General features: G+C 36.6%; 1 protein-coding gene across 2 annotated transcripts; it reads right to left on the bottom strand.

Annotated features, from left to right (window-relative positions):
* Positions 1-14,661: 14,661 nt before the first annotated feature.
* LOC137579937 (organic solute transporter alpha-like protein) lies at positions 14,662-19,856 on the bottom strand. 2 transcript variants are annotated; one of them, XM_068293837.1, is made up of 4 exons: positions 19,696-19,856; positions 15,741-16,145; positions 14,948-15,682; positions 14,662-14,871 (listed from the first exon to the last, which is right to left on the bottom strand). In XM_068293837.1, the coding sequence occupies exons 2-4, from the start codon at positions 15,871-15,873 to the stop codon at positions 14,744-14,746; spliced, it is 996 nt and encodes a 331-aa protein (XP_068149938.1). In that variant the 5' UTR covers positions 15,874-16,145; positions 19,696-19,856; the 3' UTR covers positions 14,662-14,743. The 2 variants fall into 2 exon arrangements, with proteins under 2 accessions (XP_068149938.1, XP_068149939.1); XM_068293838.1 differs by lacking the exon at positions 19,696-19,856 and adding an exon at positions 16,498-16,672.
* Between the last annotated feature and the right edge of the window lie 489 nt (positions 19,857-20,345).

The following is a 20,345-nucleotide window of genomic DNA, read 5'->3' as shown; positions in this document are numbered from 1 at the left end:
CAGCTAAATTAAATCGCGATCCTCTTTCAATGAATAATCTCCTTCCAAATGCATTTGTGAAGAGTCGATCGAGTGATCTATCCAGATAGACTCCCAGGAGTTGTCCTGCTGGATTGGAAGACTCGCTTTATTTCTTGGTATCTCTACTCCTCCAAGTACACTTTCAAGATGCATAAGCTGTAATACAGTTTGGATTGCTTAATCCTTGCTGCTTTCGTGAGTATAAACCGAACATAAACATTACAAAATTCAACAATTCTTTATCTGTCTTCAATAGGACATATTCCTTATTATTGCTAGTCCTGTTCAAGCAAATATTTATGCATTTTCCTTTCTAATAATGATGCAAATAACGTAATTGAAGGTAATATAAACCAAAAATTGATATCGTCAGTGAAAAGTAATTGTGCCCAATTCTTACAGCTAAATTAAATCGCGATCCTCTTTCAATGAATAATCTCCTTCCAAATGCATTTGTGAAGAGTCGATCGAGTGATCTATCCAGATAGACTCCCAGGAGTTGTCCTGCTGGATTGGAAGACTCGCTTTATTTCTTGGTATCTCTACTCCTCCAAGTACACTTTCAAGATGCATAAGCTGTAATACAGTTTGGATTGCTTAATCCTTGCTGCTTTCGTGAGTATAAACCGAACATAAACATTACAAAATTCAACAATTCTTTATCTCTCTTCAATAGGACATTTTCCTTATTATTGCTAGTCCTGTTCAAGCAAATATTTATGCATTTTCCTTTCTAATAATGATGCAAATAACGTAATTGAAGGTAATATAAACCAAAAATTGATATCGTCAGTGAAAAGTAATTGTGCCCAATTCTTACAGCTAAATTAAATCGCGATCCTCTTTCAATGAATAATCTCCTTCCAAATGCATTTGTGAAGAGTCGATCGAGTGATCTATCCAGATAGACTCCCAGGAGTTGTCCTGCTGGATTGGAAGACTCGCTTTATTTCTTGGTATCTCTACTCCTCCAAGTACACTTTCAAGATGCATAAGCTGTAATACAGTTTGGATTGCTTAATCCTTGCTGCTTTCGTGAGTATAAACCGAACATAAACATTACAAAATTCAACAATTCTTTATCTCTCTTCAATAGGACATTTTCCTTATTATTGCTAGTCCTGTTCAGGCAAATATTTATGAATTTTCCTTACTAATAATTGATGCAAATAACGTAATTTAAGGTAATATAAACCAAAAATTGATATCGTCAGTGAAAAGTAATTGTGCCCACTTCTTACAGCTAAATTAAAGTAATCGCGCTCTTCTGTCATCAACTGGTGCTGCATAATCTTCCAAATGCATTTGTGAAGAGTCGAAAATGATCTATCTTAGAGTTGTCCTGCTGGTTTAGACGACTCGCTTCTGACCTTGGTGGCAGTGCTCCTCCAAGTACACCTTCAAGATGCTTTAACTGTTAAACAGATTGGATTGCTTAATCCTTGCTGCTTTCGTGAGTATAAATCGAACATAAACATTACAAAATTCAACAATTCTTTATCTGTCTTCAATAGGACATATTCCTTATTATTGCTAGTCCTGTTCAAGCAAATATTTATGCATTTTCCTTTCTAATAATGATGCAAATAACGTAATTGAAGGTAATATAAACCAAAAATTGATATCGTCAGTGAAAAGTAATTGTGCCCAATTCTTACAGCTAAATTAAATCGCGATCCTCTTTCAATGAATAATCTCCTTCCAAATGCATTTGTGAAGAGTCCCAGGAGTTGTCCTGCTGGATTGGAAGACTCGCTTTATTTCTTGGTATCTCTACTCCTCCAAGTACACTTTCAAGATGCATTAGCTGTAATACAGATTGGATTGCTTAATCCTTGCTGCTTTCGTGAGTATAAACCGAACATAAACATTACAAAATTCAACAATTCTTTATCTCTCTTCAATAGGACATTTTCCTTATTATTGCTAGTCCTGTTCAGGCAAATATTTATGAATTTTCCTTACTAATAATTGATGCAAATAACGTAATTTAAGGTAATATAAACCAAAAATTGATATCGTCAGTGAAAAGTAATTGTGCCCACTTCTTACAGCTAAATTAAAGTAATCGCGCTCTTCTGTCATCAACTGGTGCTGCATAATCTTCCAAATGCATTTGTGAAGAGTCGAAAATGATCTATCTTAGAGTTGTCCTGCTGGTTTAGACGACTCGCTTCTGACCTTGGTGGCAGTGCTCCTCCAAGTACACCTTCAAGATGCTTTAACTGTTAAACAGATTGGATTGCTTAATCCTTGCTGCTTTCGTGAGTATAAACCGAACATAAACATTACAAAATTCAACAATTCTTTATCTCTCTTCAATAGGACATTTTCCTTATTATTGCTAGTCCTGTTCAAGCAAATATTTATGCATTTTCCTTTCTAATAATGATGCAAATAACGTAATTGAAGGTAATATAAACCAAAAATTGATATCGTCAGTGAAAAGTAATTGTGCCCAATTCTTACAGCTAAATTAAATCGCGATCCTCTTTCAATGAATAATCTCCTTCCAAATGCATTTGTGAAGAGTCGATCGAGTGATCTATCCAGATAGACTCCCAGGAGTTGTCCTGCTGGATTGGAAGACTCGCTTTATTTCTTGGTATCTCTACTCCTCCAAGTACACTTTCAAGATGCATAAGCTGTAATACAGATTGGATTGCTTAATCCTTGCTGCTTTCGTGAGTATAAACCGAACATAAACATTACAAAATTCAACAATTCTTTATCTCTCTTCAATAGGACATTTTCCTTATTATTGCTAGTCCTGTTCAGGCAAATATTTATGAATTTTCCTTACTAATAATTGATGCAAATAACGTAATTTAAGGTAATATAAACCAAAAATTGATATCGTCAGTGAAAAGTAATTGTGCCCAATTCTTACAGCTAAATTAAATCGCGATCCTCTTTCAATGAATAATTTCCTTCCAAATGCATTTGTGAGAATCGATCGAGTGATCTATCTTAAAGTTGTCCTGCTGGTTTAGACGACTCGGTTCTGACCTTGGTGGCAGTGCTCCTCCAAGTACACCTTCAAGATGCATTAGCTGTAATACAGATTGGATTGCTTAATCCTTGCTGCTTTCGTGAGTATAAATCGAACATAAACATTACAAAATTCAACAATTCTTTATTTCTCTTCAATAGGACATTTTCCTTATTATTGCTAGTCCTGTTCAAGCAAATATTTATGCATTTTCCTTTCTAATAATGATGCAAATAACGTAATTGAAGGTAATATAAACCAAAAATTGATTTCGTCTGTGAAAAGTAATTGTGCCCAATTCTTACAGCTAAATTAAATCGCGATCCTCTTTCAATGAATAATTTCCTTCCAAATGCATTTGTGAGAATCGATCGAGTGATCTATCTTAGAGTTGTCCTGCTGGTTTAGACGACTCGCTTCTGACCTTGGTGGCAGTGCTCCTCCAAGTACACCTTCAAGATGCTTTAACTGTTAAACAGATTGGATTGCTTAATCCTTGCTGCTTTCGTGAGTATAAATCGAACATAAACATTACAAAATTCAACAATTCTTTATTTCTCTTCAATAGGACATTTTCCTTATTATTGCTAGTCCTGTTCAAGCAAATATTTATGCATTTTCCTTTCTAATAATGATGCAAATAACGTAATTGAAGGTAATATAAACCAAAAATTGATATCGTCAGTGAAATGTAATTGTGACCACTTCTTACAGCTAAATTAAAGTAATCGCGCTCTTCTGTCATCAACTGGTGCTGCATAATCTTCCAAATGCATTTGTGAAGAGTCGAAAATGATCTATCTTAGAGTTGTCCTGCTGGTTTAGACGACTCGCTTCTGACCTTGGTGGCAGTGCTCCTCCAAGTACACCTTCAAGATGCTTTAACTGTTAAACAGATTGGATTGCTTAATCCTTGCTGCTTTCGTGAGTATAAATCGAACATAAACATTACAAAATTCAACAATTCTTTATCTCTCTTCAATAGGACATTTTCCTTATTATTGCTAGTCCTGTTCAAGCAAATATTTATGCATTTTCCTTTCTAATAATGATGCAAATAACGTAATTGAAGGTAATATAAACCAAAAATTGATATCGTCAGTGAAATGTAATTGTGACCACTTCTTACAGCTAAATTAAAGTAATCGCGCTCTTCTGTCATCAACTGGTGCTGCATAATCTTCCAAATGCATTTGTGAAGAGTCGAAAATGATCTATCTTAGAGTTGTCCTGCTGGTTTAGACGACTCGCTTCTGACCTTGGTGGCAGTGCTCCTCCAAGTACACCTTCAAGATGCTTTAACTGTTAAACAGATTGGATTGCTTAATCCTTGCTGCTTTCGTGAGTATAAATCGAACATAAACATTACAAAATTCAACAATTCTTTATCTCTCTTCAATAGGACATTTTCCTTATTATTGCTAGTCCTGTTCAAGCAAATATTTATGCATTTTCCTTTCTAATAATGATGCAAATAACGTAATTGAAGGTAATATAAACCAAAAATTGATATCGTCAGTGAAATGTAATTGTGACCACTTCTTACAGCTAAATTAAAGTAATCGCGCTCTTCTGTCATCAACTGGTGCTGCATAATCTTCCAAATGCATTTGTGAAGAGTCGAAAATGATCTATCTTAGAGTTGTCCTGCTGGTTTAGACGACTCGCTTCTGACCTTGGTGGCAGTGCTCCTCCAAGTACACCTTCAAGATGCTTTAACTGTTAAACAGATTGGATTGCTTAATCCTTGCTGCTTTCGTGAGTATAAATCGAACATAAACATTACAAAATTCAACAATTCTTTATCTCTCTTCAATAGGACATTTTCCTTATTATTGCTAGTCCTGTTCAAGCAAATATTTATGCATTTTCCTTTCTAATAATGATGCAAATAACGTAATTGAAGGTAATATAAACCAAAAATTGATATCGTCAGTGAAAAGTAATTGTGCCCAATTCTTACAGCTAAATTAAATCGCCATCCTATTTCAATGAATAATCTCCTTCCAAATGCATTTGTGAAGAGTCGATCGAGTGATCTATCCAGATAGACTCCCAGGAGTTGTCCTGCTGGATTGGAAGACTCGCTTTATTTCTTGGTATCTCTACTCCTCCAAGTACACCTTCAAGATGCTGTAACTGTTAAACAGATTGGATTGCTTAATCCTTGCTGCTTTCGTGAGTATAAATCGAACATAATCATTACAAAATTCAAAACTTTTTTTATCTCTCTTCAATAGGACATTTTCCTTATTATTGCTAGTCCTGTTCAAGCAAATATTTATGAATTTTCCTTACTAATAATTGATGCAAATAACGTAATTGAAGGTAATATAAACCAAAAATTGATATCGTCAGTGAAAAGTAATTGTGCCCACTTCTTACAGCTAAATTAAATCGCGATCCTCTTTCAATGAATAATCTCCTTCCAAATGCATTTGTGAAGAGTCGATCGAGTGATCTATCCAGATAGACTCCCAGGAGTTGTCCTGCTGGATTGGAAGACTCGCTTTATTTCTTGGTATCTCTACTCCTCCAAGTAATCCTTCAAGAAGCGGCAGATGTAATACAGATTTTGTTCCTCCCATTTATGTAATATATTACAAAAATATGAAAAACAGACTACAAAACTCCACAAGAAATGTGCCTTTTCTTTTCGTCGACTGCCAATTTTTAATATTTTTCTTCATGCAATATTCGCCCCAAATCGATCTTCAGGTGTTACTTAATAACTTTTTCTTTTAAAATAGTACTAAACAATAACGAAAGTCGACTCGCCGACTTGGGTATACCATACACCAGGTGAAATAAATACCCAATTTCTATTAAATTGTTTTAACATCCCTCATCCCATATGGTATCTCGCTCCCTATACAAACACACGAGCACTCTAGCGCCGCCACTAGCCAACGGCCATTTCTGCCCTTATGGATTGCGTAGTAAAATACGTTCATCCAGACGGACATACATACGTCGGACAGCCGGACATGGCTTTATAGGGTCGCAGAAGCTTCCTTCTGCCTGTTACATACATTTTGGCGACTTTAATTTGCCATTTCACCCTTTGGGTGTATGGTATAAAAATGACAGAAATACACATACAAAGATATAAAGTCACTGTTCGTGACTTGCCGCTTGTATGTGAGCTGTATGATATAGAAGTCCGATCCGGCTACATCCGAGGTATACAAACTGTGCAGAGTATATAGCTTGCAAGGGTATAAAAAGAAGGATGTACATACATGTGTCCATCCTGCAGGTGAGTCGAAATTTTTTATTTTCCTTACAAGCTATGCAATGACATTGATTATTGCAGGATGGATCGGATCAATATTAAGTCAGTATAGCGAGTTCTTTGGGTTTATGCCTTTCCGATCGTGTAATAAGACATTTTAAATTGGTTTTCTATTTATAAGTATATGTACATATGTATTTTCAGACAGGATGCAATTCGAAAAAGAAATAACCTTGAGTTTCTATTGTGTACTCTATTAGGGGTATTCGAGTCAGTGTTACCTTATACACATGAATCACACCACACATGTGCAAGAGTATGAGACTGTGTGTATGCGTGAGCAAACATTCTATTTGAAAATTAAATGGATTTCTATTTGACTTCACTGGCAGGCAAACTACTTGATATCCTCTACCCCCATCGCACAGATGGCAATGTCCTGGTGTCAGTCCTCTTTCTCTCTCTCTTCCTACCCTAAAAGGATGTAACATACAATATATATACATTTTTTTGTTCGAGGACTTCTCCCAAAGTCCCATTGCCATGTCAGACACAGCTCTGTCAGCAGGATGGGGGTTTTTCTTAAGTGTTCGTAATGATTGTGGCAAACTAAACTAAACTAAATTCAACTCAACTCAACTCAGCTCAGCTCAGCTCAGTTCGTTTCTCGTACAACTCAACTCAACTCGCTGGCAGCAGTCTGCAGTAGTCGTCATCATCATCATCATACTCTTGTCGCCGACATCACTGTCCCCTAGTCATCATTTTGAAGCACCGCCTAGGGAAAATAGTGTTAATGATGCTGATCTCTGAAGCACACGCGCCACAGCTTCAAGTGCTTTAATGGCATTTCCCTCTCTCACTTATGCTACTCCACACCAACATCAGTCTCTTTCTTTCCCATTCTCGTTTGCTATTTCCCTCACTCTCTTGCTCTGACATATACCCACTTTCTATGTATGTGAGTGCGGTTGAAGTGTTTAAAAATTTTATGGCCATGTTGTGTACTTCAAGTGGCAATTGTGTCGTTGTAGTCCAAAACCAACAAAACCAAAGTTTTGTGGTCACATGAAATTCAATGGGTCTTCCATTCTCTTGCAAATTGTTGCAATTTTTCAGGAATAAACAAATTTGGCCAAATTATGCGCTCTACCCAGGCTAAAAGGATAGAGATGTCTGCGTCAAAAGGAAATGATGCAACATTGATGGCCCAATAATGTACGTTATAGTTTTGATCAGCTCACTCACTTACAAACACTCTCTAATAAAAGCACCATGGGAAAAGGTTTGATTTTTTCGGATACAAATTTATTAATTTATTTAAATGCTAGATTGAAGGAAGTGCAGAAATTCAGAAATCCATAGTGCAGTCTTCAGCTTTCTATTTTCAAATTCTAGATCATATATTCACATTGTAGAGTTCTTATTTAATGTAGTTTTGCATGAGAATTGAAAAAATACTAAAATGGAAAATTTTTCAAAACTTTAGCCGAAAAGCATGCTACACAATTTGACAACGACAAATTCGCCAAGGCACTATGTCCCCAAAGTTAATTCTTGTGACATTAAGTCCAGTTTTTAATAAGAATCTTTGGTGGTTTTGCTAATTAATATACATAAGAAGAAGACACCCTGAACACGAAACATTGATAAACAAATTTTATGGCAGATCTGCCTCTGTAAAATTCAAAGTTGAAGAAGTTGTCAACACTTTTTTTCATAAAAATAAAAAAAATATGCAAATCAGAGATCAAAGTATGTAGTTTTAGGTGAGTGCAGTTTCAGGATCAAAAACATTTAATCGTATCTAATATATGTCGTCTATAGAACTAACGAGCTGACACCAGCTGACCAGGATTGCATCATTTCGTTTTTGTATATGTTGTAGTAACAACTTTTCGGCTTTCATCTTCCTTTTCCATTAGTTCCAAAATATTTAAGAAAGTTCGAGTTTTTTTCGAATTTATGCCATAAAATTACCTTTGTAACATAAATAGATAGATCAAAGATAGTCAGTGAGCAAAAAAACAGTGATTATAATATTATATCATCAATTATTGATTTTATAGGTATTGATAGTGATTGATTTTTTATAAATTTTATCAAACAAACAATAATAATGCCCAAAAGTATGCAAGCAAAGAACTTTTTGTTAGTGTTGTGTGAAAAATTCCAAAGCAGTTACCTCTGGCCGGGCCGAAGTTTAATTACCCTTACAGTCCTTGTTCCAAACTTTTTTTTCTCTAACTTAATTACTCAATTCACAGACAAAACATTCCAAATATCGTTTCTATATCTTCTTCTTCCCAATCCCATTCTTATCTTACGCGGGTAAGTAGCTCAAATATCATGTTTCATCGCGATAGCTCTCAAGATTGCAACGACGACGGAAAAGACGGACATATCGACTCAGCTTCTCATGCAGATCAAGAAGATATATACTTTATGGGGTCGGGAGCATCTGCTTCTGTGTATTACAAACATCTGACCAATTTTATCGATGACATACCCTTTTGAAAGGGTATACAAATCTAAATTCAGTTAAAGTTATGTGCCTGCGATATTATTTCAATAGTATGGTATTTTTAAATTGTTTGAAATCGAGTACATTGACACTAAACGTATACTTAATTCAATGCGATTTAATTGAAAGGATGAAGCCGCATGCTACCACTCCACTGGATGGACGATAACTTATACTATTAACAAAATGGGCCACACCCGAAGCAATGAAATTGCCTGACCACAGCGGTGTAACAAATCAGGCAGACAGACTAATAAACAATCAGTCAACGGACTGAGCCACACATACAGGGAATAAATAAATAGAAGGAAGGCAATTGGCCAGAACCAAAACCAGCAACAGAGCCAAGCAACTTGGCCACGGCCACGGTCATAGTCATTGACGAGGTGTTGCTTCAACCTCAACCGCACTTTCGCCCGGCTCAGCTTGCCCGTTTGCTTGCTGCGCAGCTGATCAAAGCTAATCAATTTAATTTCACAAAAGCAATTTATTACAATGCTGAACGATGAGGCGGACCAAGCGGGCAAGCACGGCAAGGCAGAGCAAGGCCAGGCCAAGCTAGGCCATCCCACAGCGAGAACGTGGGGCCAATAACCCATGCAGCACAACATATGGATATGGCCAAAAGATATACGATGAGCGAAATGTATGTATAAATAAATTGTAAGAAGATTAGGATTAGGATTAACTCTAATTCTTATTGCGAAAACTATTTATAGCCACCAGAGAATTGAATACTTCTGCATATTCTTAATTTAATCACAAAGAAAGAGAAATTATATAATTTGGAATATTTTGTTGGTACATAGAGTCTTTTGCTTGAGAACAGGACTCAAGACCCAAGCAATTTGAGTCAAATTTTTATGTAGTCAGGCTTTTTAGCCTATGTTAATATTTGCTTTAATTTAAAATTGGTTGACAGTCGGTCCACGTTATTGGCATAATGCATATGTATATGTAAGACCAGTTCAGACCAGCTGAGCCGAGAAGAGAGACCCCAATTGAATTGAATTAGTTTCAGCTGATGCGGCGACTTTAATGCAGCGGACTTCGACCTGCTTCTCGTCGGGGGAGCATTTGACAGACGTTTCGTGTTACGGTTGCCGTATGTCCTGTTTCTTCTCCAACTGCTGACCCTGTTTCCCCCGCCCACAGCAATGTTCAGGCGCTTATCCCTGTCTGTATGCTGCATTAGCCAGGGCTTTAGACAAGGCACTCACACATGGTGATGCTGCTTGCCTTGTCACTTATGCAAAATCCCCCAAATGGAGGCACAGCAAGGTGTAAGGAAAACAACACTAAAGCAATGCAGCAACATTGGCACCAGCACCAGCATCAGCACCAGGACCATGGCGACGACCAGAAGCAGGAATTTTTGCTTTCTTTTTTTTTTTTTTTTTTGGTTTTGCTCTTGTCGCCATTACATACAAATGCTCTTTAAGCGGATTTGGGTAGCGTTTTACTTGTTTGCCATTGTTAAACTGAGTGCTCAGCATAGGGCCAAACACCCTTGGATCCCTGGCTCTTTCAAATCTGAATCGTTGTTGGACCATTTGGTCTCTTCTGCTGACTCTACCACTCCTCCCTCCACTCTTCACAATGAAAGCTGAACAACTTGTACTCTATGATCAAAATTTTGAAACACACTGAGAAGGACATGTTTTAGTAGGCTCTTTGCATTGAATTATCAGTTAAGTAGTTGATATAAAAGAGGTATCCAGATGGCTATTACTTATTCATTACCTTGGATGAGCCAAATTCAGAGGAGTTCAACTGTCTTCGATAACATGTTTAACTACTTTAAGTAAGTGTATTTAAATGAAAAGTGTTTTGGGGCCATAGCCGTGACTTTTCTTCTTTTTTGTTTTTTGGTTTTTGTTTCGTTTTGGTTTTAATCCTTTTAATTATGCCTGAACATGTGCAAATATTTTCTTATCCCGGTTTTACTTTTTCCATTAATTAATTTAAGGCGGCATCGCGAATGCGGATCAGGGATTTCAAATGTTTCAAATTTGTGTGTGTGTGTGTCTGTGTGTGTGTGTGTGTGTGTGTGTGTGTGTGTGTGTGGCCGGGAAAGTCAACGTTTGGAGTTGAAAAAGTTTTTAATTAAATTATACAAAGCGTGTTTGCCCAAAAATTCATAAGTAAGAGAATAAAAACAAAGATTTTACAACCGACCAAAAACTTTGTCAGGAAACTTATTCAAAGTAAATCGATTTTCTTTCTACGGCCTATTATGTATTTCTTTTCTTGCTTTTGAATCCTTCAAATTTTGTCAATTGGTAAAGAGAAGCTGACCATATTTACATAAGTCAAACAGAGAACAAATTGAATTAGCCCTAAAATGGAAATTTCGTTAGGTTTCTTATGAACTTTAAAAACGATCGAAACATTCGATCGATTTCAACAACTTTTCAGATTGATTGATTTAGTTAGAAGTTGAAATGAACTAAAATATAACAAATCCATGGAACACCAATACAAGCATACATATATTGTACATGAAACCTTGTAGTTACTTTTTCTTTGCTTTTTTTCTGCTTTTTTGTCTGCTTCTCTCATCTCAAAGACAGTCAGTTGACACTTCCTGAAATCAATCAAGTATCAAGGCGAAGACGTTTGCCATTTTTACGAGGCGCAAAAAAAAATGTCATAAAACTTATTTACTTAGCACCGAGTGGAGAAGGCATACAAGGGGGGTTTGGTGGGTGGAGAGGGGGGCGGATGGTGAATAAAACCAAAGAAGAAGAGGTCTTAAACAAAAAGCCAGACATAAATAATGCGGCAAAGCAAAACAAAAGAAAAGCAAATCCAAGCCAAGGCAAGACAAGTCAAGTCAATAATCATAAAAGGCACGGCAGAGAAAAGACTTCAGAGAGAGAGAGAGATAGAGAGAGAGAGAGAGATAGAGAAAGGAAACGCTATGGAATGGGTTGGAATGGTAGAGGAATCTTTGTTAAATTGTCTGTGAATGACAAATATTGTGTTATAATTTCGATTAACAAAATTAAGCAGTCGCACAACATTGCGTATGCGCATTATTTCATTTGTCTAAGTGTCCTGCTGACTTGGCCTCCTTTTGGGCTCAACTTTAAGTTAACAATTGCAAACTTAAAGCCTGTGAAATGGCAGTTTAATGGACAGTGACAGTTCTGTCTTGGCCCTGTCTTGTTACTAACGTGTTTGGACATGGCTAAGAAGCGTAGACAATGGCACACCCCTCAAACCACCCGGCATAAGGGTGTGGGTAAGCCAGAGCCAAATGTGCCTGGCATGACTGAGAAAACGAGAAATGTGCGTATAAAAATTGTGCTTTAAATTTTTACTCTCTTAAAAGCTTTATACATTTTTTATGCCAGCTTAAAAATATGCCACATGAAATTGATGATGGTAACAACAACAACAAAAAAGTAACAACAAAATGGCAAAGTTCGATTAAATCAAAAACAAAAACAACAACAACAACAATACCAACATTATTTAAAGCCCAACTTGAGGCGAATAATTTAGAAAAATCATTGCATCGAATCAAATTCAATTTCAAATGGCATTGCTTAAGATTCCTAACTTGTTCAATACTTTGTACGAAACTATAACAAATTTTTTTCTTTGATTTCAATTGAATTTTGTCTTTTGTGTGGTCATATGTACAGACATATATTGCACAATATGTGCGAATATGTGCCACATACACATACATACATATATCCATGGCAGAAATCCAATTTCGAAATCAAAAAGGCGCACAGGATTTCTCTATTTTCACTCTCTCTCTCTCTCTTTGTCTCTCTTTCTTTCTCACTCCATGATCTCCGAAAAAAGCAGCGTGTCTTGGCACTCACAACTCATCAAAATGAGCAGCGGGTACTTAATCTGATTTACTTGCCTTTGCCCAGGATAAGAGTCGAGCCACATTGGACTACTACTCCTTCGGCAGACCAAGTAAACAAGCGTCTTCATAAAAAGCGACAGCTCTGCCAGAGGATGCCCTAGACAGTACGTGTGGGGTAGAATATGAGTAGGGAGCCAAGAGGTAGGAGGGGACAAAGGATGGTTGTGGTGGCTGCCACAGGCTTCTCATAGCTTCGTTTTGCGGCGTTTGTGTACATCATAAAAGAACGATAAGATAACAGCTCGCTGTCTGGGGGTTTAGGTTCGAGCTTCGACTTCTTTTCACCCACCTTCTTTGTTCGTCGTCCACGCTGGCCTTTAATACACTGAGAATTAAGTGAATTTTTCATCAAGTTGAATGCCCAAATTGGTATCCAAAATAAATGATCTACAAAGAACACTAAAATATATCATCATATATCTATATGTCCATACATATGTAAGAACCTCTTCCTTGACCCTTTTTTATTGGAGATTCGAAGAACCAATCAATTGTATTTTTCATTAATAAAAATATACCTCTAATATTTTACATACAAAAACTTAAATTTTTAATAGGCTCTTCATGTATTCATTTCACAGGACGACACGCTCTTCTTTGCTCACATTACTTATAAACAATTGATTAGATGCAAGAGATTCCAATAATTGTTTAAAATTAAAAGGTAAACATTTCTTAGCATACTTTTGGGTTCAAATTTTGCTCATTTAACATCTGTGTTGTTTTGTAAATTGCTTTTAAATTATACCAAAAATATTGAACAATTTGAAATAAAATTGTTTTTAATATAATATTCTGTTTATTCTATGCAATGAAATATGAAATTTTTTTCTCGAAAACCTGACGTGATGGGAATTAATGATTAATATTTAATGTAACGTGATTTAATAAGTATTGAGGAAACATTGAAACAGTAAAAGTATCTGAAATATGAATATGAGGTCATCTTTTTGCCGACTAAATGAAAAGGTTTTATAATAATAATCAATAAAATCGACATGCAATCGAAATCGTGTGAAGTAAATTTAAAAATAATAGACTATTATTTTAAAAGACTTTTTAATTTTTAAATGGGTTTTTCAAGCGATAAGGGTATTTGGACTTTACTATAAATTATAAACCATTGTTGCTTATTATATACATATTTGATTTTTGCTGCTTTGCCTTATATGTATGTATATATAAACCTATACTTACTTACATGTATGTGTGTATGTATGCACCATATTGGCGGAGCCATTCTTGCTCACTTATTTTTCTTGTGCTCCTTGCTGCTCGACATTTCTTTAGTGTGATTTATTTTGGCACAGCACAATGTACTTTCTTTTCAAATAAATCATAAATTTCAACGCACTGTTGTTTGCTGGTCCGCTTCTGTTTGCTGGTGAGCTTCTTCATCTACGTCTCCATCGGTTTTGGCCGTCTCCGCCTCTTCATTGCCATCTCTTGTCGTGGCCGTGGTCGTTTTCCTGTTTTCAAGCTTGAGCTCTTTGGTGTGGCCTATGGCCGGATGGCGACAGAAATTGAGTTATCCAAAACAAAAAAGGCAAAAGGCTATCTCTAAACAGAAATATATATGTGTTTGTACTTTGGTCGTATAGAAATTTATTGTATTTTTATGGCACTTTTGGCCTAAGCCTTGGAAACATTTTGTTTGAAAAATGTAAAATGCCATCCCCGATTCCTGCCCCCCAGGGTCCAACCATCAAGCCATCAAGCCGGGGGGCCCAACCGAAGAATTATGAGCTAAACGCGACACGCATGCCTTAAGGGAAGTGGATATTCTCCCACTCCCACTCCCACTCTCCCTCCCTTTCTCTCTCTTTCTCTATCTCTGTCACTCTTAGAAAACCAAAATAAAAGTGACCACATTTTCTGCTTATGATTTGTGGTGGACTGTGTCAAGTGCCAACAAGAAAACTCAATGTCTAATCTCTGGCCAAAAGAATTTAGAGAGCAAGGAATTTAAAATATTTCTTTCTATTTAATTTACTAAGTAATTTTCTGAATTTTATTTTTATTAGTGCAATTATCACAATTTTTCTGCTAATAACATGTAAAGAAAACCGAATCTCAATATCATATGCGTGTGATTTGATGATCCTTTTGAGTTTCATCGATTTGAACTTGAATCGGCACACGATAAGCGCTCTGTGCCATCATAGAAACCAATACCATTTCCACAAGTATTAGTATATTGATGACAGCTATTAGAAAAGACAATCCAAATTAATATCTAAATGGGAGCACAAAAGGGAGGAGAATGTGATTGATGGCACTCACTTTGCTTATACACGGTGTGATTAATGGGATACTCTCCGCCCATTTGGATGCTGTCGAGTTGGTCATACAGAATCAAATACTGCAACTTGCAGAGCATCACGACCAACTGCAGGCAGAACATTTTCTTTCTCAACTGATAATCGCCGCGCAATTTCGTGATCATACGCACGGTGACTTGCAGGGACCACACACCCATCACGATGGACGCCACAATGAAGGGTATGAAGAACAGCATCACCTGATGGTACAACTGTCGATCGCGATAGTAGAGTATATTCATCACAAGCATAATGGAACCCTGCCAGAAGGGCATTTGCCACACCATGTATCTGGAGATGCATAGCTTCGCTTTGGTCGGCACTATCATGGGTAAACAGAGGCAGCAGCAGCAACACGGCGGCGTATTTATTTGAACAGCCTCGCCCGCATTCTCTTTCGCATAGTTTTGCTCTGAGCCCACATAGCGAAAGAGTAGTGTACGAAATATGGGACCACCGACCATAAACATGACGTGCATCACTGTGTGGCACATGAACCATGAATATGGTATTAAAATGGTTACCAATGCAGCCAACGATATGATCGGATAGAGGCTGACCATTCCAATGGATGGTGTACGCAATGGTTTGTTCAGATGCCGACGCATTCGCGAGACTGTTGTCGAATATATGGAAATGTTCAGGATGGTCAAAAGTGTTCCCACAAAGATGGCCAGTGTGAGAAACGCATTCATATCTGCAAACCAGAAAAACACATGACCATACCATTTTGGAAATTCACATTTAAAACTCACTTGAATAATACTCTGCCAGAGTTGGGTGTGTTCGAATACTGAGTGTCTTATTTATGCCATCCTCAAGATTAACATTTGAATGCTCGTCCTGTGTCAGCTCTAGCTGATTCCAATCCTCGCTGGTATTCATCATGTATATGTATGTGTGTGTTTGTGTGTGGTTTTATTTGTTCTTAAGTGTATTTATTGTTTATATTTGATGATAAATTCAAATTGCTGGCAAGTTGGTTCGGCGACGGCGGCTTCCGTGTGTAAAGTTAAGTTTAACTCTGTTTGATTTTATTTCATTTTTTGCTTCACATCTTTATCATTGTTCAAGCAACAGAGTTTGCCCAACTATTTATTAGCATTTATAAATGTATCTTAAAGTTTGCATTATCCGTTAGATATTTCTTGTTGGGGGTGCTAGATGCAAGAGACAACAAACAAACAAAAAATAAAGATAAATAGAGATAAACAGAGAAAAGCAGACTAAGAGCATAGAGCTTCATAAAAGTGTCGACAGGATGATATCCAACAACTGGTGGACAAAACAAATGCACGTGACAAGTTTTAATCTGGTGTCTGTGTCTGCTTTGTTTTTAAATGAATAATTCATTTAAGCCAAGCCAAGAGATGCTAACTAAAAGTCTAGACGAACACATTATACCCTAGAGCACAATGACCTGCAAATTGAATGGAATTCTAGAGAATTCTCATTAGCAGCGTGAAATGATTATATAAATCTTATTAGAGGAGTTCTAATTTCATAACCTACCATCCATTAGTCCGTTAGTCCTCTGATATATCCTTTTTGTAAATTCGAATGAGGGTGAACTGAACCTTGCGACTTTCTATACCCAACTGAGGAGCCGACATTTGATTTCCTATGCTTTTGTATGAATTAATCACGTGATATGGTTTCTCTCTCGCACTCTCTCCCTCTCTCTACCCTTTTGGCCTCCTCATTTTATTTATTTCCCACAAATATTCATTGGATTCGAATTGAAATGAGACTTCCACAGAACAGACACAGAAACAGACATCGATTAGACGATCTATAAGAGTATGAATAATTCATTGGGACAAGCAGCTTGAAAGAAGTGGACAAACAAATCCTCTTACACAAAATATACAAATGACTAGGAATATACTCTGGCTCTGCCTCCGATAAACCTAAATGACATAAATATTAAGTAAACGGTTGCAAGACCTTTTTACTTTTGTGCCTTTAATTAATTGTAATTTACCACCAGCGTTGGCCTTAGTTATTGCAGTTATTGCAAAATAAGCGTTTTAGGGTCTTGCCCCATTGAGGTTACTTATTTCTTAACCTAACGCATAATATTCAACTAGATGCCTAGGCCATGTATTTTGGCCAAAAGAAATATGCAAATCATTGCCATTACTGAAACTGAAACTGGAACTGGAACCGAAGCTGCTTAACAAGATTCACCCCAAAAAGCCGGACTCAAAAGACACGTGACTTGGACCTAGGGCAATCGAAAAGAGCGCCACCAACAACTCGGAAGAGAAAGACCACAAAGACTCATCCAGCGGCAAAACAAAAAACTCGTTGCCCAACGACCAACCGGCCATACCAAAAGAAAGAAAACTATCAAGCTGATCGTGGATTCGACTGCGAGTTACCCTAAACAATTCCAATGGTGGCTAAATTACAATTTTCCAATTCATTCACTTGAGTTAAAAGTTTCGAATTTTGACAACATTTTCCTAGTCCATGGACTATTTCGTTCTTCATAAGAGAGGGTTAAGAAGGTGCGCACTCTTAGTGTACCACTTTAGGCCATGTTTAATGGGTATGGAAAACAAACTTATTTCGTTGTGTGCCTCATTGCACACACATATTGGGTTATGTAAGCTCTCGTCTTTTATTGTGATTGTCCATTTCCCCAAAACCGGTTTTTCAGTTAATTACAACAACAACAAAAACAAACCAGCAGGCAAAACAAAATATTAAGGCGCAAGTGATTATAAAACTGAAAAAAAAAATTTGCTCAAAGTAAGCTATAAAAAAAACCAACGAAAACACAAAAAAATTAAGTACTCCCTTTCCAGATACAGCCACATCTTGACGACCTTCGGCAAAACTGTTGAAATCATGTCAATGAACGACCTTTTTATTAAGTACGCACTGCAACAGTTGGTCTTATCTGCCAAATGGAAACGATGTCACTCAATCGACCGATCAGTCATCTCTTTTATTTCATCAGACAGTGTAAAGATTTCCGAATTAACAAAATTTCCATACATCTTTTTATCAAATAATTAGCACAGAATTCGCAAAGTTTCGTTTCGTTTCTTGTGTTTAGCACATTTTAAAATGCGTAAAACGAAGCGTGAAAAAATAACTAAATGCCGTCATAAATTGAAATCTCTTTTTTGTTTCGCCTATACTTATTTATGGCCAGCTTGCAAATGGACAGAACACGCAATGAAACCCTCGAAAATTCTCAACACTAGCGGCATTATAAATGACTTTTAGCTACCCTATAACAACCAAACTCTACATATTGACATGGTTAAGAGTGAAATGAAGAAGGAAAGATCTGGAGATCATATACTATTCGTTCATATTCCGACTAATTCTGCCATCAACGACAAAAAGGGGGCAAAAGGTACAATAATTAAAGAAACGATCAAAATGAGCAGCCAGAGAGGTGAGAGAAATGAAGAAAACGTGCCAAAAGCTAAAACATTAAAAAATAAACCCATTTAAACGTTTATATGATGACGTATGGGAAATACACTTGCCAAAAAAACTTTCAAAATTAAGGCGAAGCAATGAAATTAATTGATTATGTGGGCATAGACTAACATTTTATAGTTTTAAACATAAATATTAGTAGGCCAATTGGGGAAGAAACTTGGCAAATTTGCCACCTTTTTTTAGTTTAAATAAAAAAAAGTATTACTCATATTGTTATTAACTAAATATATATGCATAGACTTATTTAGGTATGTCTCGACTCTTGACATCTTTTGTGACTGTGACTTTATCACATAAATGTGGCAGACGGTTTTTTTGGTGTTTCTTTTTCTCTCTCTCTCTCTCTTCACTTCACAGTCATCGCACTTGTCTACGCTTTTTTGCGGTTAACAAATGTTTAAAGACACGAGAAGAGAAATATGCGTCAACAAGCAGATGGGGGGAAAAAACGTTGGCCAAGACGCGACCTTACGCAATGCCAGCAGAAAAAAAACAAAAAAAAAAACCAAAATCAAAATGCAACATGCTATTTTAATGCTAGAATTAAGGAAACTGCTAAAATGCTTTGTGGTCAAGGCAGAAATGTGAAGAGTTTCGCCTTGCAAATGAAATTCAAATTCAAATTCATTTTCATTTGCTTTGTACTCTTTGGTAATTAAATTTTTTGGTACAAAACAAGAGACGAAAGATTTGTGTTTAATTCACATTATTTATTAACCGATTGAATTGTTCAATGATATTGTTATTAATAGATTCGCGAAAACATATTCACATGTTGAAATGTTGTGTAATTGTCGCACTACCACACTGTTTCATTCGTTTGCCTCGTCTTAGCTGACCTTGTGATTCGCAAACAGTTCAAGTTCAAGACGAACTACGATTACTGCAAGTGAGCGAGTGAAATTTATCTAAAACAAAAAAGTTCAGTTTTTAAACAGAAACGTCCATCCGCATTCTGATTGATAATCATTTGATCACGTTTCTCCAATTAAAGTCATATGCATTTCACATTGACAATTAAGATTATAGTATATTGATTACGAAGTTTCGCATAGCCAAAGAAATTACACTAAAACGTTTCATTGAGTTTGATTGACAAAGTGTGAAAGGGTCAAACATTTCAATTATTTGTTTTGACAACTAGTTTGTTGTTACATACGTGTGAGTCCAACAAATTGATCACGAGAACATGTGAACACCAAAAGAAAAAAAACAAAACAAAACCTTTATACTATGGGATCGAACCTTTTGTATACAAATATATGTAATTTTGCATAATTTTGCACGTTTCTTTAGAAATGTTGTCTCTTTATCTATTATTTTTGTGTGTCTGACGTTCGAACGGGCGCGTTTAATTCAAAAACTAAAATTACGATCACGAAGCAAAGCAACCAACTGATTCAACGTCTCGCCATAGACTGTGTGGCCAAAACAGCGGTAGAAACAACTGCAAAACAGCAACAAAAAGCACACCAATACCAACATCAACACACACACGCTGACGTTGCACGATGTGCTAATCGTCAGTCGGCGATTTCAACGTAGTCACACACAGCACTTCCAGTCTCAGGTCTCAGGTCTCAGCTCTCATGTCTCACAATGGCTCAGCTCGGCTATTATTGAGTGAGCGATCACCAAGACGGAAGTTGGGAAACTTGTGTACTCAATTTTTTGATATATTCGGCGATCGAAAGTGCAAACACAAACACAGATGTAACCGAGTTCCAGAGAAAATGCAATAGCATTAGTAGTCTTCGACCTGGAATCCTATGCACTTGTTTTGGCATCAAACTTCAATTCTTGTTAAAGACATATTCATAGATAATTGCATTATGGCAGATTGTCTATTTTCTTACAGTGCATTTTCCCAACAAAAACGATGACGAGCTGATTCT

This window comes from Drosophila tropicalis, unplaced genomic scaffold, assembly GCF_018151085.1.
Source record: "Drosophila tropicalis isolate 14030-0801.00 unplaced genomic scaffold, ASM1815108v1 contig_805, whole genome shotgun sequence".
In the NCBI taxonomy this organism is placed as follows: domain Eukaryota; kingdom Metazoa; phylum Arthropoda; class Insecta; order Diptera; family Drosophilidae; genus Drosophila; species Drosophila tropicalis.
The sequence above is the reverse complement of the archived record's forward strand: the minus strand, read 5'-3'. Positions and strand labels throughout refer to the sequence as shown.